We start from the raw sequence: 27,659 nt of genomic DNA, 5'->3' as shown, positions 1-27,659 counted from the left end.
TTGAGTTTTGATCAGAGGTGCTCATTTGGTGCACAGCCTATTGCTCTCATTTACTGTATGTCATAGTGCATGTAAAGCCATCTCAGAGCACACAAATTGTATTATTTTCTGATGAAGCTAGCTCGGAAGACATTCTTTAGCTACCAAAGGACATTCAGTCTGCAGGACGAGAATAGAGTATAACCCACAGAATACATGTATATGCAGTGTAGGCTCTGGAACCACAGCACGCATGCTTTTCTCTTTACAGATCTGCTCCTATATTACCATACTACCTGCTAGTGCAAATATAGTTTATATTTTGCTAAATGCTAAATAAAATGCTTTGATTAAGCATCCAAAATCACCTGGTGTGACGCTATCAATGGAGTCAAAGAGAATGATTTGGTTCAGCCTAAAGTTGACATCTAGTGGCTGATCAGCTGAATCCCTTCACAGGCTTCTCTGACTAATTAATTGTATCTGATTAATTGACAGCAGTGGGATGTCAAACTTCTAGACACAAGTTGACACTGAACTGACTTCTCTCTTTTGTTTCATCATCAGAAAATCTTTTAGAGACAATACTTCTGTTACCATCCTCAGCAAGGATAACTAGAAATTATAGTCTTTCTGCTTTTTTGGCATCAGCTGAAATGTTGCAGGTAAATTTGTATGTCCAGTAGGTAGACACCCTTTGATATTCTTGGCTATATATCCAACATCTTTCAGAAGCTCTAAGTTCAATATCAAAAGAAAACCTAAAGAAAATCAAGTACTACTGAAATGTTTAATAAAAAGAGAACAAATTGCAGCTAACACACACAAAAGAGACATAGAGGTAGGTTAATGTCTATGAAAAACATTTTTTTTTTTGTAGCCAGATGTTAGTTTGAGCTGTGATTTTTTTAATTTTAGTTTAAAATGTGAATTTTAATTCAAAACTATAAATGAAAACTGTTCCAAAATGGTATAAAAAGTAAGAAATATTTGCCATGTGACACTAAGATGAGACTTGTAAAATAAACTATTTATTTATTTTTTCTTTTGTCATAAAAAGTATTTATTTTGTTCTTAAAGCTGAGTTCTGGAGAGAATTAAGATTATAATTCCCCAAATTAATTTCTTAGTCACTGTGTTAGTTTACCTTCAGTTTTACTAAATAAGACTTTTTCTTCTGCTTCTTTAAAAAATAACCTATACTCCAAAGGCTTTTGGTGTCAGAAGTTAACAGTGAGACCTGGATGAAATCTTTCCTTTTAAAATTTCATCTGGCTATTCTTCTTATACTTCACACAATACTAAATAACCTCTATTCCTTGCTGATATTTACACATTTCAAATATTTGAAATTGTGTTTTGCTATCACTTTTTAATTTCAGATATATAGATTATTTAATGTTTTAATTATGCTGGTCTCTCTAGAGTCAGTTAAAAAATAAATTGGATTAATACATAAGTACTCTAAGTAATCAGGTAAAATTCCTAATCTACTTTATTCACAGTACTGACAGCTTATTTCTTTCTTAGGAATTTTTTCTTAAATAATAATACAAACCTCAACTTGAATGCAAACTTTAAGTTAAAATAAACAGAAAATCTTCCAGCTCATCTTGGTCACTACTAAGATTTTTGTCACAAGAATTTTCAGTTGTTGTAAGTGCTGGTGATTTTTAAACCAGAGTAACTGGATCCAAAAGTTAGGAAACATTTTTAGAAATTATATTATTTCTTTACTTAGTAATGAAATAATGTGCAAATACATGACTTTCAGTACAGGATCCTGAGTTTGTCAATCTCCTGTAGTAAATAAATAAATAAATAAATAAATCTGAGGGTATGAAAAACCATGAGAAAATACATTATTATAAAGATGTGTCTTTCTTTAAATTTTCCAGTTTCTCAAATTTGCTCATTCTTATCACTTTGGTGCTTTTTGTGGGTAACTAGTTTGTGGATGAGTTCATTTCAAGGATTATTAAAATTCAGAGCTGTGATTAGTGACTTGATTTGAACGAGGTCACACAGTCTGGGTTATAACAAGCGTAGCAATAGACAAAATTCTACGTGGAAGACAATCACAAAACAATGTGTTTATGGAAATGCTGCAACAAATATTCTTGTTGATTATAGTATCTAAGGAGATCCAAATACACAGAACACAGAATAAACCATAAAAGGAGAGTGCAAACAAATAGTATACTAGAATGAAGGGATATTTCAATTCCCAAAGTAATAACCACTGAAATATATATTATTATATAATTTAGTGTGTTTTCATTTGTTAACAGCATTTATTTCAAACTCATAGACTAAACTGCATGCATCAAGATTTTTTTTTTATAATTATTAGTGAAAACATAATTCTAAGCCATAACAAAACAGAAATCAACACTTTTTAATTCAGGCTTTTCCAAACTGATCTGGATGAGTACATCATAACTTTCCATTTAGATAGCATGGTCATTTTGTTAGTGACTATAAGATGGGAAAATATCCAAAACCCAAACATCTAAATCCATCTCATCAGTAATTTTAAGGTTTAACTTCCCTCTTAGTCTTATGATTGCTATTTCCTAGTGGCAATAAGAAGCTTCTAGTCATGTATTTTTCAAATTACTTCATGACAATTCCATTCAGCTTTATTTCTCAAAACTCTAATTTATCTTATATGTTGCAAATTTTACATTTATTGTATATTATTCATATATATATATATATGAATATTATATATTCACCAAATATATAGTTTATGACCCTATTTCAAAGCATTCCATATATCCCTACTTGGAATATGCATCTGAAGTGTAAGACACTGTGAAAATTGTATTGATTTTACAATTAATATTTTAAATGTCAAATAAATGTGAATGATTTTAGTTTTACCTTTAGAAGTTGTACTCTAGATCATAAAATATGCAATTCTATTCTTCCTAATTATCCCAAACATAGTAATATGCCTATGCCCTCCTCAGACAAGACAGAGAAACATCACCAAGCTTTCCTAGTGTTTTTCTTAGTTGTGAAATTACTGAAGAATAATCAGAATTTTTGTCAAAGTAGCTGTGATTGGGTGTGTGAAAAGCCCTCTTGACCAGCACTTGCCCACCTCACAGCCCCTTTGACTAACACTGCTGCACTCAGAAAAGCCATAGACTGGATGTATTTATGCCAGCAAAGGTGATGTCTTGCTGGAACACTTTGAATTCAATGAACATGTGGGAGTCCGGTCCTTAAAAAGCTGTTTTGGTAATATAAGCTACTTGTCCTCAAGAAGATTTTGGTTATTTTAATGGGTTAGTAAATATGGTTTAGTATTAAAAGACTTTAAATCAATAAATAGTTAATGCCATTAATGCCTTAAGGCCTTTACTGTAAATTAAATTTATGCAGTAATAATTATCTATGATAGCAGAATATTACCTCATATTCAACCAAAGTTTGAATCAAACTTCTTACATTTTCAAAACTATTATATGTATCTCATAATTAAATATTTTTTGTCCTCCATATATGTCTTTTTGACCTTGCCTCTTTTCTAAGAAAGTTTTTCTACTAATAAAAGGCCAGTGTTCTCTAGACCTTTTGGAACCTTTCAAGTTATGTTTAGATATCCTCCCTTCTGTGTCTTTCTTTTCTTTATTACTTTGTTTTCCTTCCATTCTGTTGTTATCATTGTAGTTATTTTAAAACCATGGTTTTGTTGTTGCTATTTTGAAAAAGAGAAAAAGTATGTTTTCCTTCTAGGGAAAGTTTGATTTGCCTGGAACCTAAATGAATTGCTTTGGATAGCAGGAGACAAAGTGCTCAGATATAGTTCCCTTTTCATGCATATGTTCGAAATCTTTCTTTATTGCAGTGTCTCAGAAGTAATATTGTCTCAGACTCATTGATGTCTATTTTAGTAAACTTATTGCTATCTCAATTCATTGCAGTTGTAATCCTTGCTCTCCAGTTATAGGTGAAAGATACTTATTTTTGGTTAGTCACTCATGGCTCTTGTGGGACCATTTAGAAATATATCTGTTGTGTAAAAATATATCTTAAGCACAGATCTTCAAAAAAACTTATTAGTTATCTAGAGAAAAAGATTTCATAGAAAAATATATCATATAAGTACAATCAGAGAGAAAAAAAATGCAGAGCCTAGAAAGTACAAATAACAAAAACAAAACCTATTTCTCATTAATGACTATGAAATAATCAAGGAGTTGTTAAAAATTGGATGTTTGATGATACCATATTGATTACATTTACTAAAAGAGGTTTTCTGTGAATGCAAAAGCATTAACTTTTGAGAAAAAAAGTTCTTTAGGAACTACCCAAAGAACACTTATTCCTTATGGTTCTTCATAAGACACCATTGGTGTCTTATTGGCATTACTTGAAAGAAGGCTAGGGAAGCATGAAAGTCACAAAGGAGTACTTTGTACCAACAAGTGTCACCCCTGAGGAAATAATAAAAGAAACAGGTAAGAGAGCTCCTCCAGGAATGTCTTATATTTGCTGCAATGGAAGCAAGAATGAGAACATATCAAAGAAGTGAAGTCACCACAAATGACACCACAAGTCAGTGAAGGTGTGTAGGAAGGAGATAGTGTCAGAAAAATACAAAATGAAGTAATTCTAGGCAGGAGAGAGAAAGAAAATACTTCTTACTTTATTTGACTTGCAAATACAATATCAGGGAAAAAATGCTGCTATAATGTCATTAATAAGCAATGATAGCTGGTATTCAAGCCCTGCAGGAGGTACAAGGATGACCTAGTGTGAAGCATGAAGCATGAAGACATGGAGTCTCCTCCCTGGCTCTTTCACAAAGAAAGACAAGCAGTTTGCAGTTTTTATTGCTACAGAGACACATTTCTTTGAGCAGCTGGCCTAAGTGGAGAAACAGAGAAACTATCAGCTTGATCTTTCTTATGTGCCACAGGCCACTGAGCATTTCAAAATCAATTCCAATGTAAACTAAACCATGGATGGGATAGCTTCCTGTGTGTTTGTTTTCTGAGAAAGTAAGATTTCCCCAAAATCAAGTTTGCTGCTGTAACAAAAACAGTCCTGACTTATTTTTTTTTCCTCCTCTTATCTACTTAATTTCTGCCCATCCTACATAAATTTGCAGTACTTCAAACTTCTACTTTCTAAGCATCCTGCAATTTTTCATCACTCACAAAAGCCATTTCAATACTTCCTTACTCTCTCTAATTTCACCTGTCAATTTTCATATATATATATATATTTTTTTTTCAGTCTTTCCATTTATTTTTTTTTTTCATCTTGGTTTCACTTCTCCCTTCCTGTGACGGTATATGATGAGGTCCCAGGTTATGTATGACAAACCCATCTAAATGTTATGGACAAGAGTGTTAAAGCAGTGAAACTGTTGAAGAAAAGACAGTGAGTACTGACTGGAACAACTACAGTGAAATGATATGTTGACAATTTACACCTGATGTCCAGAAATCTGAGCATCTCAGTGCCAAAAATAAGACAATAAAGTAAATTGGGAAATCAGGAAAGAACCCATGCACTGATTCTACAAATATTTAGGCAATATTTAGGAATATTTTAGAAATAGTTTGAATAAATTAAAAGTGAGAATGTAGGGTGGGAGATGTCAGGAAGGAATATGATTATTACCTCTCTTAGGAGGATCAAATGCAGATTTAGAAGAAAAATTATTTCATATGAACTCATTGGATATAAATAAGAATTGTAGATTGATGCTTTACAAAAGGAACCCTTCAGCCAAGTATCAGAAAGCATTTTCTCACTGATAGGATGTTAGCTGTCTCCCATGGGAGGTGGTGCAAGGAGCTTCAATATATGAGTCATTTAAAATTAGACTGAAACAAAGCACCTGCATATACCGCAGGCAACACAGCCACGTTGGCAGGCAGACAACCTCAGTGACCTGACAAGTCTTAACCAGCTTTTATTTCTAACATTTCATTTAATTTTCATCTGTTCATATTAAGGAAAATGAGAAAAATAGAATTCTGTGAAGCACTTGTATTTATTTCCTCAAGTGCCTGATTATAAATGAAAAATAGGTACATTATCATAAATATTCAGACATCTGATGGGTAAAGCTAATGATTAAGTGAACTATTCTCTCTTTTATATTGTTATTTAGGAAGTTGTTTTAAGGCATCCTGCCTCCTTCCCTACCTGTATGATGAATTTTCCTTGCCAGAAGGTGAGACATACAGTGGTAATCAAATACATAAACAAGATTTAGTTACATCTGGAATTATTATAGTTAGATCATTTATTCTTGGACTCCTGCTGCTTGAAATATCTAACTTTGCAGTCACTCCTTGAGTAGTGCCAAAACAAAAATGGTAGCAACAGATGGGAAGATACCGGTAGAAACCATTTATGTCTTAACAGCAAGACATCATGAATCTGCTCTCCTGAGGTTTTCAGTATGTATTTCAGTGGTCTGAACACATAATTTGGTTTTCCTTCAATTACAGACATGGCAAGCTTAATAGAGAAAGGAGAAGTGTTAGCATGAAATTTTGTGGGAGTTTTACAAAAAAAAGAAAAAAAAGAGAGAGAGAGAGAGAGAGAGAGAGAGAGAAAGACCATTGAGAACAAGTTAATAAATAATATTTCATCCACTTCTATGCTTTACAGGTATTTTCCATGACAGAAAAAGAGTTAACATATCTATAATGTATGATACCCAATGTAGAGGCAAAAAAGTAGAATGTCAAATAAGAGTTCAGTGTTCACAAAACAGGGATAACTGGTAATATCCATTGCAGAAAACTAGCAGACTTCCACAACCAGGAGTGAGGATAGTTAATACATTTATCAAATTATGTGTCTGAAGCAAACATCTATATAAAATGTGTCTACATCAAATAGAACATCAATATTTAGGAAAGGGTGTGGGGGTGGGGAGAGGAATATCTGAATACCCAAGAACAAACTGACCCATTATTCTGGTTTCAAAACTGTTCAGGGCTTTAAAGAACACTTTGAAGAAGAGACACAGTAACCTGAACTCTGTTTATGTTGAAAGTTTTACTTGGACCCTTGTATAGGAAGAGACTAAAATAAGTGTCCATTTAGCTTAGCAGAACAAGAATAGAAGACACAGACACTATATTTATTTGTAAGGGGTGTTGAAAGAGTGAAATGAAAAATGAATCGATATCTAAGCATTATGTTTAATGCCTTTTCATACATTGTAGGCTCTCCTGTGTATCCATCAGTAGCTGTTCCAGAAAAGTGCAAATCTGATAGGCTACGTGTCCTATCTTCCACTCCCACATGTGACCTACGCTGGATATCATTTATACCCAAAGATATCTTAAAAATGCAGAGACCATTAGTTTTAGTCTCTTGATTTGCTCACAAAGCAGTTACGTAAAGGAAACACAGTATTGACAAAACAAACAAACAAACAAAATTAATAGCATGGGCTTATAAGAACAAAGGCCAGAATTCAGAGACTATTTTCTAGGTAGAAGAGGAGCAATGATCTAGAACAGCATTTCCATAGGAAATAAGGGCAAGACAACCTACAGTTGTGAGGTTGATCTTTATAAGTTTCCAAGAGCAGAAGACTGTGATCATTTCTTAGAAAGACCCTAAAAATGCAGAATGAGGGAGGACCTTTTAGCCAAAGCATGCAACCACAAACATGTGAACTGTGCCAACAGTCTGAGCAGCTTGGTGCAGAGAGCTTTAAGAATTATGTGGAGGGGAGAGATTCCTCAACAAACAAGTGAGGAAGTTGTGGATGCAGTAGGCAAATCAAAGGACAGGGAAAATGGGAACTGAAGGGGCACAATCTTCAACTAAACAATCTTGAGTGGAATCATTTTAAACATAGATATGGAAAGAAAGAAGTGCCTGTGGAAAAACCTTATGGGGAAACCTCTTGAGCTTTTTCTGGTGAATGAGCAGACATGGGTGCTCTGAAATACCTTGACAGTAATGGCTTCAGCATGGGGAACCAACAGGAAGAATTATAAGTCTGTGTGCAGTTACAGAGCTTTGGGCTCATTGAGACATAGTGAGATAAGTTACATAATTAGAGAGCTTTTATGGTTAGATGTAGGCTTTTTTGGAAGGACATGCTGGGAAGGAAAGGTTGGTGACCTTTTTTTTGCAAGATTGCAGCTGGAATGCCTGGATCTCTGCCTGGGGACAAGTTAGGGGCCAGCTGAGGTTAGGAAAGCCAAGGCATATCTAGAGTTGTGTCTGGAAAGAGATATGAAAGACAATAAGCAAATAATCTACATGAGTATAAACAGCAAAAGTAAGACTAGGAGTGTGGTCCTTCTGCTGGGCATGGGACTTGGTGATGAAGAACATGAAAAAAAATAAAATACTTGATGCTTTATTTTTTTATTTATTTATTTTTTTTCCCTCAGTCTTTACTTGTAATAACAACCCTCAGGAGTCCCTTGTCCAGGAGACCAGATGGAAAATCTGAAGCAAAGAGTTGCCCTTGGTAGAAGAGGACCACCAAAGAGAGAGTTTAAACAAACTGCACATATCCATGGGGCCTGATTGGTTGCACCCACAAGTGCTGACGGAGGTGGATGATGTAATTGTGAGGCCACTGTTGCTTATCTTTGAAAGGCTATAGTGATTGGGAGAGGTTTATGAAGACTGGAGAACAAATGTCACTCATTTTCAAGAAGGGCATATGGGGATCTACAGGACTGACAATCTCACCTCATTCTCTGGGAAGGTGATCAAGCAATGAGTCCTTGAAACTATTTCCAAAGTGGAAATCATGCTTGACAAACCTGATAGCCTTTCTACCTTCTAGTGAGGTTTCTAGCTTTGTGGATAGACAAGCTAATAAAGTATGGGTTAGATAAGTAAACAAGGAGTTGGATAGAAAAAATGGCTTTACAGCAAGACCAAGAGGGTTTTTATCAGTGGTACAAAGTGGAGTTGGAGGCCACCAGTGGTGTACCCCAGCGTAAACACTTGAGCTGATACTATTCATCAAACGTAGAATCTTAGAGTCATAGAATGGGATGGGTTCAAAGGTTTTTTAAAGACCATCTATTTTAAAGATCTCAGTACCATGGGCAGGGACATTTCTTACTAAATCTAGTTGCTCAAAGACCTGTCCAACCTGACTCTGAACACTTCCTGTGATGGGACATCCACATCTTCCCTTCAGGACAAGCTGATTCAGTGTCACTGCACTCAATGTAATAAATATCTTCTTTACATCCACTCTAAATCTACCCTCTTTCATTTAAAACCATTTTCTGCTGTCCTGTCACTATAGGCATTGGTAAAAGGTCTTTCTCCAATTTTCTTACAACCCCCATTTTATACTTTGAAAGGCCATGTTAATAATCTGGACAATAGGACAGAACAACCCCTCAGCAAGTTTGCAGATGAAAAACTAGGAGGAGTGCCTGATACACTAGATGGGTGTGCTGCCATTCAGGTGGACCCAGACCACCTGAAGACGTAGTCTGAGAAGAAGTTAAGGAACTTCAACCAGAGGAAATGCAAAATTTTGCTCCTGGAGAAGAATAACCCCAGGAACCAGTATGTGCTAGGGCTAACTGGCTGGACAGCAGCCCTGCACAGAAGGATTTGGTGGACCACAAGCTGACTTAGTAAGGAATGCATCTTCATGGCAAAAATATCAGCAGTATCCTGGGCTGCATAAGGAAGAGCATTGCCAGCAGGTCAAGAAGGGTGATCCTTCCTCTGTGTTCAGCACTGGTGAGGCCACTTCAGAGTTCCCTAGTATAAAAGATACATGGTTGTAGTGGAGAAAGACCAACAAAGGGCCATGAAGGTGGTGAAGGGACAGGAACATATTTCTGCTGAGGAGAGGATGAGAGAGCTTGAACAGTTCAGCCTGCAGAAGAGAAAACTCGAGGGAATCAATATATATAATAAATACCTTATGGGACAGAGGAAGGCTTTTTTCAGTGATGCCCAGTGAAAGGACAAGAGTTAATGGACTAACAAACAAACAGACAAACAAAACAAACAAACAAACAAAAAGATAAATTTCATCTGAACACAGTAAAAAATGCTTTTAATATGAGGCTGGTCAAATACTGAAACAGGTTACTTAGATGTGTGGTCTCCACCTGTGTAGATATTCAAAACCCAGCTGGTCATGGTCCTGAATAATCTGCATTACCTGACTCTGCTTGAGTGGAGTAGTTGGACTAGATGACCTGAAGAAACTCCTTCCAACCTAAATGATTCTGTGATTCTGTGAGTCAGTGATCTGAGGATGATCGCTCCACAGTTTGTGCCAGACAGAACAAGAGTAGAAAGACTGGCTGTCAGTCAGATAACAGATAGCCACAGCAATGTCAAGGTGGATGTCACTGAATAATATTAGGTTTACTGATATAAGTAGACCTGAAATCTGACCCATACCTGTCAGGCTTCTTTTGCAATCCTAGGAAATTTTACAGCTGACTTCCTTTACATTTATGCTCATTAGGGCCACTGATGAAAATGTTAGCTTATCTCTGTATCCATACCCTGTAGGCTAAAATGTTACATCTCACTGTCCTCTGAAGAGGCATCAACCCTGGAATATATTCCCTGGTGTGCTAGAACTCTTATGGAATATTAAACATGTCTTTACCTGCAAGAGAGGATCACCTCATCACGTTTAGCATACACTTCTTAAAAGCACGAAGTTATACAATTAATGTTATATAGTGTGAATAACCTCTCAGTCACACAATGTTTTTCCTGGTTAATTTCTGACTCATTCACACAATGAAAATGTACACTTTGAAAACATTCCGTGATAAATAGCTATTCAATGCTTATTTTTATCTGAATGCTGTGTCTTCATGCCACATATCATGCAAACTTTTGCAGTTAACAGAGCAGATGTGCTGTAGAAAGGTTTTTTATTCCCTATTCAAAGAATGCAAATAAAGTATCAAAAGTAGCTGGTTTGTTTTACCTTCTTTTTCCTTGATGACTTATGTGGAATGGGACCTATAAAATCTCTCTGAAATACTCTATCTCAAAAACCAATGTAATACTGAGCACTCTCAATATGAAGGGTTGCAAGAATGAGATAAAGCTGTGAAGGAAAGTAATTATTCTTTAAATTGCAGTTCAACTGTACAAAGACCACTATAAAAATGTATCACTACACTTTGTCCAAACTCTTTTTACAAATAAAGATCTTACTGACAACCTGACAAGTTTTGGCAGCAATGAAAGCTGTGGAAACTGTAACTTGTAATTAAAACAACAAAAAATCCAGTTTTTATATATCATACTGTAAAACCAATATATTTCTGAGTGCAAAAGCTTGTTTCCTGAAAAATATTACTGTCTATGTAATGTCAGTTTCTTTCTGAATCTTGCCCATCTGATCAGAGTGCCACACTTGAATAAAATGATGTCTTGAGCTCATACTCGCTTTCACTGTTAGAAGACACTACATTAAAAACAGGCTTTGTACAAGCCCTGTGCCATTAAGGTAAATACTCCAAGCATTCACTCTAGAAACATAAGATGAGGAGCTGATGAAACATTCAAAAACCTGAATGATTTGCCTCAGACCTTGCCCTTTAATTTTATTATGCCTGGAGTGATTTCTCTTTTCCCCCATGTGATTTTCACAGGCAAAATCACTAGTGCCAAGAGTCAAAATCAGTTTAGGATGCAATAAATTACTCATAATTAACCAAACTAAAAAGCATATGGAATTTAAGCAGAGACTGCCTAACCCAGAAGACTGCAGATACAAGCTCTACTCCAGCTGATTCAGCCTAATCATCAACTCAGAAGATAATATCAACTCCTCAGATCACAACCTCTAAAAAATCCCACTCCTTGGTTCTCTAAGCTTGTATAAAAGAGTAAGGAAAGAGGGTTACTGAGGTTACTAGTCAGCTTTGCTTTCTCGTGACACAAATCACCTCCTGTTGACTCTATTCCTATTAGAAGTTCATGCTCCCTTAAGAACAGTACCAGTAAGGAAAAGTCAACAACCTCATCCCTCCTATGGATAACAAAACAATACCTTTGCTTTCTCCTAATCAACCAACTGTACTGTCCTTATCTCGAGGGTCTTGTGTTATCTAGAAAATCCTTCTTTGATGTTGCTGGTAGTCCCTCAATATAGGGATTCACGAAGTAGCAAAGGATGGGCACTACTACTGCAAGGATATTAATCATAGAATCATAGAACGGTTTGGTTTGGAAGGGACTTTAAAGATCATCTAGTTCTAATCTTCTGTCATGTGCAGGGACATATTCCACTAGTCCAGGTTGCTCAAAGCTCCATCCAACCTGGCCTTGAACACCTCCGGGTATGGGGTATCCACAGCTTCTCTGGGCAACCTCTTCCAGTGCCTCACCACCTCAAAATAAAGAATTTCTTCCTTATAACTAATATAAATCTACCCTCTTTCAGTATAACTCATTACTCCTTGTCCTATCACTGCACTCCATGACAAAGAGCTTTAATTTTCCCCAGCTTTCATGTGGGCCCTTCTGGAATGCTGCTATACAGTCTCCCAGAAGCCTTCTCTTCTCCAGGCTGAACAACCCCGACTCTCTCAAGCCATTCTTCATAAGAGAGGTGCTCCAGACCTTTGATCACCTTTTTTTTGCCCTCCTCTGGACTCATTCTAATCATCCGTGTCCTTCTTGTGTTGGAGGACCCAGAGCTGAATGTAGTGCTCCAGATGGGGTCTCATGGTAGGAGAGCAGAGCTGAGGGGGACAATCACCTCCCTTGCCCTGCTTGTCACACTGTTTTTGATGCAGCCCAGGACACGGTTGACTTTCTGGACTACAAGTACAAATTGCCAGCTCATATTGAACTTCTCATTAACCAACACCCCCAAGTCCTTCTCCTCAGGGCTGCTCAAAAATCCATTCTCTGCCAGGCCTGTATTTGTTCTTGGGATTTTCTCAGCCCAAATATTGCCAGGTGAGGTTATGAAGGGGATTTGTTAAACAGCGTTGTAAAGGGAATTCCTTCATTTCCATAATTTTGATTTGTTTCTTTTCTCTTTCCAGCTAAATTTCACCTCTGAATGTATAATCATGCTCATGTCTTCATACCATCTGTCCCCTTTCATATTTTTACTGTAGAATCAGTCAGAGTTTTAATTTGAATTTTCATTGATCAAGAGATTTTCATTCTGTCTCAGGCAGGATTGAAGTTTTCCAAACATAATAAAAATTTCACCAGTCTACAGGAGGTTTTATTTATTTATTTATATATTTTAGATGTGGAGTTTCTGTGCTAAACAGAGTAGTTTTCCAATACGGCTGGGAAAATACGCCAACAAAACGTGTGCTAAGGATTACCAACAGAACTAGTTGCAATCAAAATTTGTGGAGAGAAGTTAGACAGATTTTTTCTCAAAGCAGTCTTGGTTATCAAGGTATGATCAGCCAGCAGCTTTTGGTTAGGTCTAAATCATAAAAGCAAACTTCTTTCTGAAATATCCCAAGTGTCAGTTTGGTGAGGAAGATGTTCCTTGTCAGCTCCTTGGCACACTCCTTGTTCATCTGGAACAAGTGGATAATTTTTCTTTATTGATGCGATGGTGGTGCAGGATCTGCTTCAAAACCTGTGTCCTGTGCCATGGGGTTTCTGATAGGCCTTGCACATACTGGGCAAGGAAGGAGGAAGTACTTGCACCTTCTACCTTGCCTCTATATAAAAGTCTTTCATAGTCTTATCATAGAAAACCATTAATAGGATATTTGTGATAGTAAGCAGCCTACATAGCCTACTACAATATAAAATAGCCAACTAGCTTGCTTTAGAATAACTCTTTTGGGATTTTTAGAAACCAGACTGAATATAATTCTCTTTAACAAGAATGTGTTAAAAATGCTGACAACCATTGTTCCATACCAGAAGCTGTGTTTTAAAGATTTTTAGGTGGGAACTAACTGTCCTAGTAAATCTTTAAGTTGTAAAATCATTCAGTTTTCCATTTGTATACCAGTAACCTAATATAATATATTCACTGTTAATCTGGGCAAGAAGGCAACTGTGAGCTACACAATTTCCAGATCTTACCAGTGACGTGTTTTCCACTTCCTTAGAATGAAGGGACACTGCACTCACATACTAACACACAACACAAACTAAGAGACATTCAGCACCCTTTTTTCTTTTTTCTTTTTTTTTTTCCATTCCTCCTCCCTTCCATACTAATTTTCTACACTGGCTTTGCCATCCCACCTGCATGACTCCTCACTCAAGTCATCACTTCCTTTTTCCTTGTTCTTGCTAGCACCAGCTAGCAAGGTAGCAAGGGTACAAAATCCCTTTGTACCTCCCCACTGCTCCTGACATGCCCTAAAGAAGAACTAATATCCACACTATTACATCACCGATCTTATGATTTCATACTTGTTTCACATACATCGCATTGCTGGTCCATGGAGACCTGCCGCTTGACATTCTGTTACAGTTTTTTGTTTGTTTGTTTGTTTTTCCTTTTTGTGCATCCCCTACCAACTACTTTCATCTATTGTCCTTCATCTTACACTGCAAATGTAAATTCCTGAGGGAAAGGCTGTCCTTTTCCCTTTGCTTTTACAGCACCTAGCCAGTGGCTCCTGATTTATGCCTGGAGCTCCCTGACACCATGTAAATACACATAGCAACAAGAAATAAGGTCAGGTTCATTCTTTCATTTAAAGCTCCTATAAAATTTGTGTTTTTAGGGGAGCACGTTCAACAACACAGAACACAGAAGAACTGTGTCATTAGGCTACAGTCACCCTCAATATTTGTGTAGAATCCTACATATATATTCATCCCTAGACAAAAAAAAAAAAAAAAGGAATTTGATTCCCTTTCACCATTTTAAATGTTCATCAGGCCCATGCAAGTCAGACAGACTTTTTATTACTGTAGATTTTCTCCTTGAGCCCCAAATTTCAAATGGAATATGTCGTGTAACTTGGGGGTGAACCAAGATCATAGCAAAATATTTGTCTTTGCATTCCTCTATCTTCAGCGGTCTTGAGAATGGTCTAAACTAGGTCAGACACCAACACGTTGAGGTCATGGCTAAGTCACACCCTATCTCTTCCTGATGATGACTAAGGGAGATTAGACTTATGGTTAAAAGAGTCTGGAGAGAGAAATCTAAATTCTGAAAAGCCTGTCAGTTTGCAGACACTGAGGTACCTTTTCTCATGCACCATTTTCAATGTACATTGCTTTTTCCTTAGGCTATTCTAGGACTTTTCTGCATCAATAGAATCTTTTAAAGATTATTCTATATTTAGACTATCTTTTTCTATCTGCATGATGTGAAATAACTTTAGATGTCAACCATCAACTGGACTGCTATGTTTTATTCCCTACCAGCATATCTGTACTTGATTTTTGACCCAATCTCCACTGCTTTTACTGGAAATACAAGGAGACAAGGGGAGTCTTCCAGTGGCCAAAATAAACAAATAAATAAATAAACATAAATAAAAACATGCAAAAGCCTCTTGATTATTTTATTTACATAAAGTAAAACAGAATAATTATATTTGAAAGCAATGTAAACACAATATATGGATTTCCATATACAGGAAATGTTTTGTTTGTTTGTTTTTAATATATTTATTTTTATATTTCTGTTTTTAATCAGAAACTGCTTCATTTTGAAACACAAACACTGCTTTTAGTGCTTGCTTTTTGTTGGTCTTTTATCTTTTTTTTAATTAGCTCACTTGGGAAGTAATGTAACTATATTGCAGAAAAAGTTGTATCAGTTTGTACTTTGTGTAGCTGAATCCTTCTTTTCAATTAACCATACAAATTCTGGCCTTCCTCAGCCACTTATATCTTGATAAGAAACAGCCTATTCCTTTGTTTTGTCCTGGCAGGCAACAAGATGCACACTTTTGTTCACCTATGTGGAATCAACCATAGCAGCCATGAACATGGTTGCATGAAGTACTGCAAAGTCCTAGAATACCTTGCAGTTGAAATGGAGTAATAAAAAACAGATTTCAAAAACACACTACCCATCCCAGGGTCATAAACAGGGTTTTTCTTGCTGCAAAGTAGTTTCTCATTAAAGTACAGAAATACAGAAGATACAATACAATCCTTGCTAGCATACAAAGTCTTATGTTGGATTTATAGAATGTTGTATAAACAAGGGAGGAGTCTAACAGTCACTTTTGTTCCCAGGGAACTCCTTATCACATGTGTGTCAGGGAGGCAGAAACATGGACAGGCATCCAAGGAGAAATAGGGAAGAATTTCCTGAATACACGGGACAGAGTTAAGAATGCCAATAAATGGCTAGAGATAGAATTGATGAAGGACATCAAAGATAACAGGAAAGGGTTCTACAGGTACAGCAGCAGAGAAAGGGAGACTGGGAATAATGTAGGTGTTCTGACCAAGGTGGTAGGTGATCAAGTGAGGGAGAGAATGTGCTATATAGTCTAATAGCTCAGACTGTACAGGGTTTTGTTTTGTTTTGTTTTGTTTTGTTTTGTTTTGTTTTTTTGATACAATCTTTATTTAAACTATAGCAGCACAACACATACTGCAAAGTTCAGTTGTTCAGTGCTCAGATACATGCAGAAAGGTGTAGGAAATGCACACATTAACTGGCTGTGCCCTGTTTCATAAGGAAAAAGAAAAAGTTGAAACCTGATGTGTCACACAGACAGCATTAATAAATACTGTACCAAAGCAGACAATACTACAGAACAGCCTTTAATTAATCCCTCTAACTAATGCAAAAATATTTCTACTAGCTACTTTTAACTTTTCTAAGAGATGAAATTTGGATCTCCACCTCTGGAGGTTATTCTAACTTTTAAATCACATCATTATGAGAAAATTTGTTCCCAATATTAAATTGAAATGTTCATCTTTTCCAGATACATTACATTAGTGCTGGTTACTTATTTGACCAACTTTGAATTATCTTTATACATCCATGGGGCTAACACATTTTAAATTCTCTGAGCTTCTCAATCATTACCCAACAAAGCTCTATCTGATGAGTTCTCTAAATTTATTCCCTATAGTCTTCCTGGTAATTTGTATTACTTTTTCCTGGACACTTCAGTTTGTTAATACATTTCTGGTAGTGACTGCACAGAATTTTAAAAAATAGGGCATGTCTTGGGCTGAGCTAAGTTACGGTCTACCCAGCTCAGAAAAAAAGGATGAAGACTAAGGTCACTTATTGATTTCTCTGATGCTGAGATCCCCTTGGTGCTGATATAGTTTTGATATAAAATAAAGTACATTGCTAGTAGTTTCACTGGGCCTGCTTGTGTAGAAAGGCTTTTTGAAGCTCACTGACCCATACAAAAGCTGCTCTTTGGCATCTGATCCTGCCCTATATCATGGAAACACACATGAGCAAAGAAAAGTGTTGTGTGCCCAGGGAACATACAGCCAACTGATTTTCTTAGGACATTACCAACTGATGTGACATAAAGTGACCCTGAGCTGAAATAAGTTGCCCTTTGTGGTGGACGTAGAATCTTCACACAAAATAATTTAGGTGAATTGAACATCCACACACACTTCTGCTGAGCTATGCAGAATTATCCAGCAGAAATATTTGGTCTACCAAGCCATGTGTGACAGTGACTAGTCTCTAGCCTTGTGCCTAATACAACTAATTGAAAGCAGCGATGAACACTGCCTCAGGTAGAGCACCAGCCTGCATCCTGGGATAGTCAGAAATGTTGCTCTGGCAATCTAAAGCCCTGAATCAGGCAGCAGAGCTGTCTGGAAGGCTACCCAGGGAATTCAGTCTGGTGACTGACTTCATCATAGCCCAGACATGTGCATCCCGATCACAACCTACTTAATATGAGCACAGACCAAGTCTATCCATGGTCATCCTTGGTACAACCATCCAGTGGACAGGGCATGTGAGCAGAAAGATACTCTTCTAGTTTCATGCATAAGAATAGTCATGTCAAACTTCAATTTCCTAGATACCTGTGGGAGTATGTTTGACCTAAACTGACACATATTGCCCAGGTGCCACTTTTTCATGTTAAATTATGATGAGCATCTAGATGTCATCTTTTCCTATTGTGTGTGTTCTTGTGTTGTAGTTCCAGACTGACCACATGCTTCTGGAAGAATATTTGCGTATTGATATAGCTTGCAGTCTTGACAATCTGTAATCCTACCCCAGATAGCAGCTGAGTTGCAGTGCACCAGTCTGCTATGGTGAGACGGTGACTTACTGTGAGACAGAGATGGGGGTAGGAACCCTCTAACTGTAAGCCTTGCTGAAGAAGAACCCAAGTGTCAGGAGTGAGAATACCATGTCAGGACCACTGCCCTCACCTGACAGCCAGGGCAGCAGGAGGCAAGCAGTATTGCTTGCTAAACAGTTAGCATTTTAATGCCACTGGTGTTCCTGTCTGTGGATGTTAGCTAAGACAGAAGCCTTATTTCCTAAAATAGAAGTGACCACACACTGGGAATACCAAGTATTGAAATAATGAGCATTTATTCAGCTTCCAATTTCAAACAGAATAGAAGTATGCATGCTGTCACACTAATCCTACATTTCAGAAAGTTTAAAAAGGCACTGCAGAAGGTATGCAAGTTGACCTTTATATTGTAATAGAATAATATTTAAAATGTCTTTTTTTTTTTTTTTTAATAAAAAATATATACTTGTTCCAATTCTATTTCTTTGCTACTTCATTTGGGAAAATGGCAAAATACTTACATGAAACTTTTTTGTGTGTGTTTTTCTTGTGTTTTGTTTGTTTTATTAAAAGAAGTAAATCTGATGCCTTAAAATACATTAACAAAATTAGAAAAGATTCTTTATAAATGCTGATATACTCACTGGCATTACATTTTCAGGCTTCTGAAATTTTATATTTTTGAGGGCTATGCTTCCAACTATTTTTTAAATGAAAATAGAGTCAATAGTGTTTTGCATTATATATTTAATGATAAGAATGAGATTCAGTTCCCTCTGCTGCTTCAAGTGTAAGGGGGAAAAACAACAAGGTGCATAAAATCTTACTTACATAAAACTGGTACAAGAATTCTATCAGATCATGAAGCTACAGACTATATTTAAGATTTTTAAAACTAGAAGGGGTTAGATTTAGATTAGATATAAAGAAGAAATTATTCACTGTGAGTGGGGTGAGGCACTGGAGCAGGTTGTCCATAGCAGCTGTGGATGCCTCATCCCTAGAAGTGTTCAAGGACAGGCTGGATGGGGCTTTGAGCAACCTGGTCTCATGGGAGGTGACCCTGCCCATGGTGTGTGTGTGTATGTGGAACTGGGTGATCTTTAATGTCCCTTTCAATGAAACCACTCTATGATTCTATGATTTTATGATTCTATGATTTTTTTTTTTTCTCTCTCTCATTTAACCTGAATGGTGATACAAACAGATTTACAGGTTCTCTGAATATGATAGTGAGAAAAGGGCATCATATGGATAACAGATCTACCACTCTGAGAGGCTCTTGCAGCAGGAATGTGATCTTTACTCTAAAGTATCTCATTGTATTCCTCTATGCCCTTGAAAATATTTTCTGCTGGTAAATATATGTCTTTGGAAAAACTGCTTCTATTTTTGCCTTTACACATCTTTACCCTCAATCTTTGTTTACCATTTTATATCAGAACATCTCATTAACCAAGATATTAAGGTCTTAGGAGGGTAGTAATTTATTATCCTAATTTTCATTAATTTCCTTTGTATCCCTTTGCTGTAAAGTGCTCAGGATGTGCTGCTCATGAGGTGCATGCTGGGGGGGGGGGAGGGATTATGAATTTTCTATAATTTCTTCCATGGAAGATGGAATTAAAACAACTGGAATCAAATACAAATGGTAAAGCCATTGTCACCACAATTCAGTAATTAATAACTCTATGTCCGTGTGAAGCAGTCCTTAAGTCATACTTTAAATTTGCAGATCATAAATTAGATGTTTATTGACAAGCATTTATTGAACAGAAGGTTTAAAACCTGGCTTTGTCTCTGCTCAGGCTAAATTTGGCTTGGAAGATGTCGGTGAATGAAAGCCTCTCCAGCATTTCATGTCTCCTTTTTTAGGAGGACTCTGCACCTGTCAGGTGAAGGAATCAGGGCACCTTGGTGTGTCACTTAAGTGCCAGTTTGTGGGAAGACAGACACTGGAAAGACCCACAGTCAATTTCCATTACAGCACAATAATGGTGACACAATTAAAAATAGGAAGCTGACCCTCTGAAAGTGTTTCTAAAACAAATGAAAGTTTTTAAACCTCAAATAAACAAGAAATACAGAATATTACTTTTTTACCAACAAGATGTATTCATCCTTTGTTGATTTGTTTCTTTAAGAACTTATTAAAAACAGATAGCTGTGATAATAAGAAAAATGCAGCTAATGTTTTGCAGCCTTCTGCCAAATAATACTCCATTAGTCAAAAAATATGGAAAATTCTGTCTTCACGTGAACCAGTTGGAATATTACCATAGACTACAATGGGTCCAAGGGAAGTCCATGACCATGTAAATAGTGTAATAGCTTCAACAAGCTTTGAATTTTAACCAGTGAAAGAATTTGAGATAATTCCAAAAAAAAAAAAAAAACCAAAGTAATGATTAAAAGTGAATTTGGGGTGGAATTAATGGTACAATAGCTAAAATGATTGCTTTTCATTGGGTAAAATTAAGGACTATTCTTATATTAGGAGTAAATATTATGACTTTGCTAAAACAACTGTTATGGAGGTTTTCTGAAGTAAATAATTCATTAGAGAGAACTTCTTGGTACATTATTCATTGATGTACTGGTTAAATTCATTTATTTTCGTATTTTTTTCCACATCTTTAGCAGATATGAACAAAATTTTCTAGGTATGCATTTCTTATAGGGTTCCACATGACTAAAATCTCTTTTACATTTGTGTTTTTGCAATGTATATATGTCCTTACAGGTTATCACCAAACAAATTTCTTTTTTCTCAAAGTGTATATACACTAAAAAATTATTGTTATTTCTGGAACCGCTACTCTATATGTTCCTTTTAAAAGGCGATTCTACCCCTAGTATGCATAGCTCTTCAACTCTTACATTATAAATACTTTGTAATGATGTTTCATAATAATCTTCAATCATTTGCCTTAGCATGTCTAGGTTTCAGAGTAATATTGTATCTGTTACATTTCTGTTTATGAACACTGCCATTCTTACGCAGTATACATTTCAAGAACATTTTCTGTCTACTGATATGCTGCACTGACTAAGAAATTTTGCTGATCCAATAAGGAAATGGGAACAGCCTATGAAGTCAGTGATCCATGAAGTAAATAAGCCTCTACACAAGTTTTGACATATCAGAGAGATGACATTATACTGAGCCAACCTTTCTACTGGAGAAGTGGTAAAAGACAATGGTAAAACACAAATATACACACTACAAATAATTTACTTTGTATTTCTTCAGGCAAACATTCCCTGCTCCCAACAGCAAGGTATTGGTGAAATTCACTGAAATTTAAACACAAAATTAGAACTTAATGACAATCTCACTAAAGTTAATGTGACTTAGACTGCTAATTTGACTGAGAATGGAAGAGAACCTTGTATAATTCATTTTTTATCTCATTCTGCATTGAATAATATCACTCAGATTGCCATGGAGCTTTACCACAGGCAAGCTGCAAAACATGCAACAACTGTCTATTACTTTAAGTATGCTTGAAAGAATTCATGTCTATAAAGATGGCTTGGTGTTTCCAGCAGTTGCTCAAAAAGCCATAAATACATGTAGAAAAGACAGAAATAGTCATGGGATTGTCCCTACTAAAATTAAATGAAAATATTTACAAGATGGGTAAAATTGAATTTTGTTTAGTCTTTATCATGAACTTATTGCTGCTTTTCTACAACACTTTGGAATCCTGCAGTCATTTACATTTCTCATAAAAGTGACAAAGAAAGGCATATTCAAAGTCTATGTAGTGAAGAGGATATAGAGCATCCTATTTTTTAAATCTGAAACTTTTATAAATTAAAATCTATTTAAAAACAAACAAACAAGTAAATAAGTAAACAGAAGATTTTTTTTTTTTTTTTAAGTGTTTGAGAAGTCAGAAGTACAGAAATATTCTTCCCTGAGAATATAAACTGTTTTTGCCTTTGAATTATACCAGGTTCAGGTTGCAATTGCAACTGTTATTAGCATGCACTAGAAAAAAAAAGAAAAAAAAAAAAAAAAAAAAAAGTTTGATTGGTAACTGGTCTTTTCATTTGTATGAGAAAACATCCTGCCTCCTAAAAATACTAAATACCATAGGTCACCATACAAAAAGTCAGTGTCACGTAAACCACTTGGTTTTCTCCTCTAGGTTACATGGTTATTTCTGATTCTCTTTAGAATTCATACAGTTGAAGGTAAATGAACTGAATCATCTGTAGCAGTTGCTAACTGGTGAAAAACTACACACAGTCTGATTTATTTATTTCATCTCAATTTAATGAGAAATCACAGAATCACAGAATCACAGAATTGTCTAGGTTGGAAGAGACCTCAAGATCATCGAGTCCAACCTCTGACCTAACACTAACAAGTCCTCCACTAAACCATATCACAAAGCTCTACATATAAATGTCTTTTAAAGACCTCCAGGGATGGTGACTCCACCACTTCCCTGGACATTCCAATGCCTCACAACCCTCTCGGTAAAGAAGTTCTTCCTAATATCCAACCTAAAACACCCCTGGTGCAACTTTAGCCCATTCCCCCTTGTCCTGTCACCAGGCATGTGAGAGAATAGACCAACCCCCACCTCACTACAGCCTCCTTTAATGTACTTATAAAGAGCGATAAGGTCGCCCCTGAGCCTCCGAGAAGAAACTAAGCACCAAGAACAGGCACATTCACATAAGTTGCTAATCTATGGAAGGACTCAAAAATCATCTTCTTTTGGTGGGGGGAATTTTCTTTGCTCTGGTTGGTATGACTGCCAACAATAAACTTAATCACTGAAGACAATGCAAACTTGTGACTGAACGAACAGCAAAATACTTCCCTGAGGAATGTACTACAGTCATGAGGAATTAATCAGGCAAATGGGGGGATGTAACTTAATAAGGTCCTGGCCAGACGTCTCTATGGGAAAAGGAGAAATTGCATCTGTGAACTATGAATATTTTCTAAGAAGTTATATATATATATATATTACTGTAATACATAGTTAATATAATACCTATTATTTGGCATAGTGCACATATTCTGACTTTGACACATAGGAATCAAAGAAAGAATTTATGCAGAAATTGGTCAGTTGAGCTTATTTTGGTTTTCCTTTAGTTTCTGACTCCCTGACTTCAGTGAACTTGTCACCAGTGATCAGAGAATGATATGATAGACATTGTATAGCCATGACTTTGGCCCTGTCTTCAGCTAGGTCCCCAGCCAGCCTAAGGAAGTATACAGACTTCCTCAACCAATATTTCACCTTGCTGTCCACTCAGCTCTGATAGCTGGTATTAAAAGACACCTCTCAGTATCCCTCGAGGGACAGAAGAGCACTGTGAATTAATTTAACCTAGCAGTTCAATCTCTACAGACTTGCTACAAACTAATGAAATTACGTGGTCAAGCAAAGACAGACTACGCTTAAGTTAGCTTCAACAAAAAGGTTCTTCCAGAAAGGTTCGTTACTTAATGCATGTCAGGAAAACATAAAATTGTCGTGGTGTACTTCTATTAATATTTATAACTTCTACCATTTGGTGTCAGTCAAGTGCGAAAAAAGTAGGAAAGGAAAATATATTTTCCTTTGTTTGACCTTCATTAATGAAAATATTTGTTACAATTTCTGTATTGATATAACCCTTTATGAAAATTTATTTACTTTCCAGTGGGTACTTTTTGCTGATTAGGTGAGAAAGGATTATCTTCTTTTCTGCTATTTATAACACAGCTAATGATTTTCTTTGGGGTGAATAGCTTATTTATCTTCAGATGCTTTCTTTGACAGGGACAAAGTCAGGACAAAATGTCTTCATTGTTTTTCTGCTGCAAGGTAAAAATATGTGTCTGCTTCCTGTAAGTGGTTCTACTCACATAGGTATTCTCATATGTATAGGTCATCTTTTTTTATAAAAAGGGTGTTCACTCCCACTTTGCTTTCAAAATTGGAGAGTATAGTAAAAGGATACATCCACTATTCAGTTACCTTAAATACTAATATATTTCTAAGAAGCATGAGGTTTAAATACTGTAACAGTTCTGGTTTTTAAAAAATGCCATGCCATGGTAGTTTCACTTTCAGAACAGCTATGTATTGTGAAAGATTTGAATCAGATGAAACAGTTCTTCTGGGAACCTTTCCCTGCACAAAGTTTCTTGTTCTTTGCTCCACGTGCAGATATTTTTTGTGGAGTCATTAGGACAGCTCTGTCATATTACAAAATTATCAAAATTATCTTTCCAATAACTATACAAAGCTCATAAGAGATGACAGCAAATTGTTACTTAAATAGTGCTGTTTCAACCTCTGATATACATTGGTATTTGCAAGATAAAACATGCAAAGAATTGTCAGCTTTACAGCTGATTTGTTTAAGAATTTGTTTTTCCTAGGTTAGAAATGGAGTTGATAACTTAAAATTTGTGGAAATTTCCTTGGGTATTTGCCATAAAGAAATAGTATTTCTTTCCTATAACTGTAATCAATGTATTATCTTGTTTCTCTTAACTTGTATAATATACTAAAATTATAATGCACCCATCTAAATTTAAATTTCACATATGAAAATATTTTCATAATTGCCATATGGCTTTTCACAAATTTCTGGTTTCAGTAGAAATGACACATTTATGATGGGATGTTCCAATGCAATTCCATCAAATTAGAAAAAAAAAAAAAAAAAAAAAAAAAAACACATAATGGAAAGATGAGAGATTTAGCAGTAGAAGTTTCTTACCTTCATACGTTCCGCTTTCTAAGAGAGCACCACTTTTCTCCAATTCCATAAAATCTTCAACAGTGATGAAAATATAGTCCACACCAGGGACTTCCCCCTCCTTATGTGGCCTTGTGGTGCCTATTAGTAATAAGAAAGGTACACTGTCAAATACATGACCTGAATGTAGATTAATCTTTTTGAAAGTTTTGGACAATTTATAAAGAAAACTCTATAAACAACACAAAATGTAACACATCCTCTTCTTCAGAATGTCTTTCAAAACCATAGAGTTACATCCGTTGAAGCCTACAGAAGTATATGAGATGTATGCGAAAGGCTGAGCAAAACACTCTTTGAACCCAGATCATTTATTCTTACTAATGAAAATGTATCATATTGCTATTCCTTTTGCATTGCTACAAAGACTAGGAATTCAAAGGTAACAGGATTTTTAATGTGCATATTCTGTAGTTTCAAAGTGTTGTCTACAAATAATCCATTTCATGCTCTTCTAAACATTTATTTAGTACACAAAGTAATATATCTGTAAGTAAATGTATAAGGGTCATGTTCATATTGTTGGTTTTGGTTCCTTAAGTGGACTTGATAAATGGATAGGCTTAAGAGACTGATTGATTCAGATCACCAGCTAACTGTGCTGTCAACTTACAGAGGTACTTAAATTTAGTTATTGCCTCTATTGTCATCTCTGGATGACACAGTTCTATAAATGCCGACAGAAAATATTTCATACATGGTGAGAAGTGACTCAGCCTTAGCTAGGAGAAGTTGGGATGTTAGCAAGAAAGAATATGAATTTCATCTGATTTCCTAACTGCCCATTTATTTATGTATTTATTTTGTGACTAGGCTATCCTTATTTTGATTGAAACCAATAATACAACTCAAAACTCCATTTGGAGATGGGAGACTTTGAGGTCCTCCTCAGCTTCAGAGTGTTTGAAACATATTAATCAATTCTTTCCTATACTATAGTGATTGCATCACACTTGTAGGGTTTGTTTTCAGGATTGTTGCCACTGGGAAGCATACAGGAACTAAGTCTTCCATTTCCTGGACAGAAGTATAACATCACAATGTTTTGCAAAAGACAGTGTCTCTTCCTTAGTTATTAATTCACTTAATATTAAAAACTGTATTCTGACTCTCATATTATGCATTAGTGACTCAGGCGTCTGTTCCGGTCAGAATCTGTTTCACAGAATCACAGAATTTCTAGGTTGGAAGAGACCTCAAGATAATTGAGTCCAACCTTTGACCTAACACTAACAGTCTCCACTAAACCATATCCCTAAGCTCTACATCTAAACGTCTTTTAAAGACTTCCAGGGATGGTGACTACACCACTTCCCTGGGCAGCCTGTTCCAATGTCTAACAACCCTTTCGGTAAAGAAGTTCTTCCTAACATCCAATCTAAAACTCCCCTGGCACAACTTAAGCCCATTCCCCCTCATCCTGTCACCAGGCACGTGGGAGAACAGACCAATCCCCACCTTGCTACAGCCTCCTTTAAGGTATCTGTAGAGAGCAATAAGGTCACCCCTTTTCTCCAGGCTGAACAAGCCCAGCTCCTTCAGCCGCTCCTCGTAGGATTTGTTCTCCAGGCCCCTCACCAGCTTCGTCACCCTTCTCTGGACTCGCTCAAGCACCTCGACGTCCTTCTTGTATTTCATCTACTTTTTGATGCATATTATTCAGGCACATGAATTTAAACCCAAAGAGCCATTTTTTGTGAGATTATTTGTAAGAGTAAGAAAGTGTAGTTGTCTGCAGTTGTTTCATGCACATGAACTATTGAAGTCAACAGAGATGTTATCAATGGTAGAAGCAAGAGAGCTATTCAGCTGCCTATCTGCTAGGAGCTCAATTTATTTGTTTATACATAGGTCTCTTTTTGTGCCTGAGATATCTCGAATGTCTACACTAAGGCTGTAGAAACACAAAGATATATATGACACCCACATCCTTCTGGAACGGAAACCGGGAACCAAGAACTCTAGGGCACTTCACTTAATACTCGGATCCTGTGTTTAAGCAACTGAATTAATCCCCAAGATGTAGGTCTCAATCTCATACTGAATTCCACTCTTCATCTAGATCTAATGGAGATTTCTGTGCGATGAACAGCACATTAAAAGTGCCATTTTTTCTCACTGACAGTGACAGGACTCCTGTGCTCCTGGTGATTAATGCTGGCCGGTGCTTGGCTTTGGTGAAGCACTGCAGTGTTGTCCAAACTCCTTGTTGTCAGTGGAGACATAAAGACATAATGGTGCTTTAGTTGTGTTATCTGAACTGCTCATTGTAGGCACTGCTCCTCAAAAGCAGCCAGAATGTCTATGTCAAAGACCCGAGAAGAAAATATTTTAGTTGTCAACATCAGGAATATGTTTTGATAAATCTGTAAGACATTTTCCCTCATTCCTTCATTAGTCTGATTTCAATTTCCTTTTCATTATAACATTTGAAGTAAAAATCTTATTTGTCAGTTTATCTCTGGGAAATTCATATCTGTAGAAATGGGTTAGATAGGATAATTACTATAGAATTTCTGGAAGGGTATGATTACAGCACTGAAACACTTACAGTGTCCATACATATACTGAATTTACTCCATATGGAATATCTAACCACCGGGGATGCAGCAGCATCCTCAAAGATCTCCAGCCTCTTCTGATAACGTTGCAGAAGCACAGGGATCCTGGCAAGCCCCTGAGCTCCCAGGAGCTCTAATAACAGCCCAGGCATCAGATGTT

General features: G+C 36.3%; 1 protein-coding gene across 16 annotated transcripts in view; it reads right to left on the bottom strand.

Moving 5' to 3' along the window:
- MAGI2 (membrane associated guanylate kinase, WW and PDZ domain containing 2) overlaps positions 1 to 27,659 on the bottom strand; it is a 757,092-nt gene that overhangs the window by 283,466 nt on the left and 445,967 nt on the right. For all 16 annotated transcript variants that reach the window (XM_072029149.1, XM_072029184.1, XM_072029077.1 and 13 more), the window contains exon 3: positions 24,900 to 25,019. In XM_072029149.1, coding sequence (XP_071885250.1) covers positions 24,900 to 25,019 — 120 coding nt within the window. The remainder of the gene's footprint in view (positions 1 to 24,899; positions 25,020 to 27,659) is intronic.

This window comes from Anas platyrhynchos, chromosome 1, assembly GCF_047663525.1.
Source record: "Anas platyrhynchos isolate ZD024472 breed Pekin duck chromosome 1, IASCAAS_PekinDuck_T2T, whole genome shotgun sequence".
NCBI classification, from domain to species: domain Eukaryota; kingdom Metazoa; phylum Chordata; class Aves; order Anseriformes; family Anatidae; genus Anas; species Anas platyrhynchos.
Note: the sequence above shows the minus strand (reverse complement) of the source record. Positions and strands in the feature narration are given on the sequence as shown.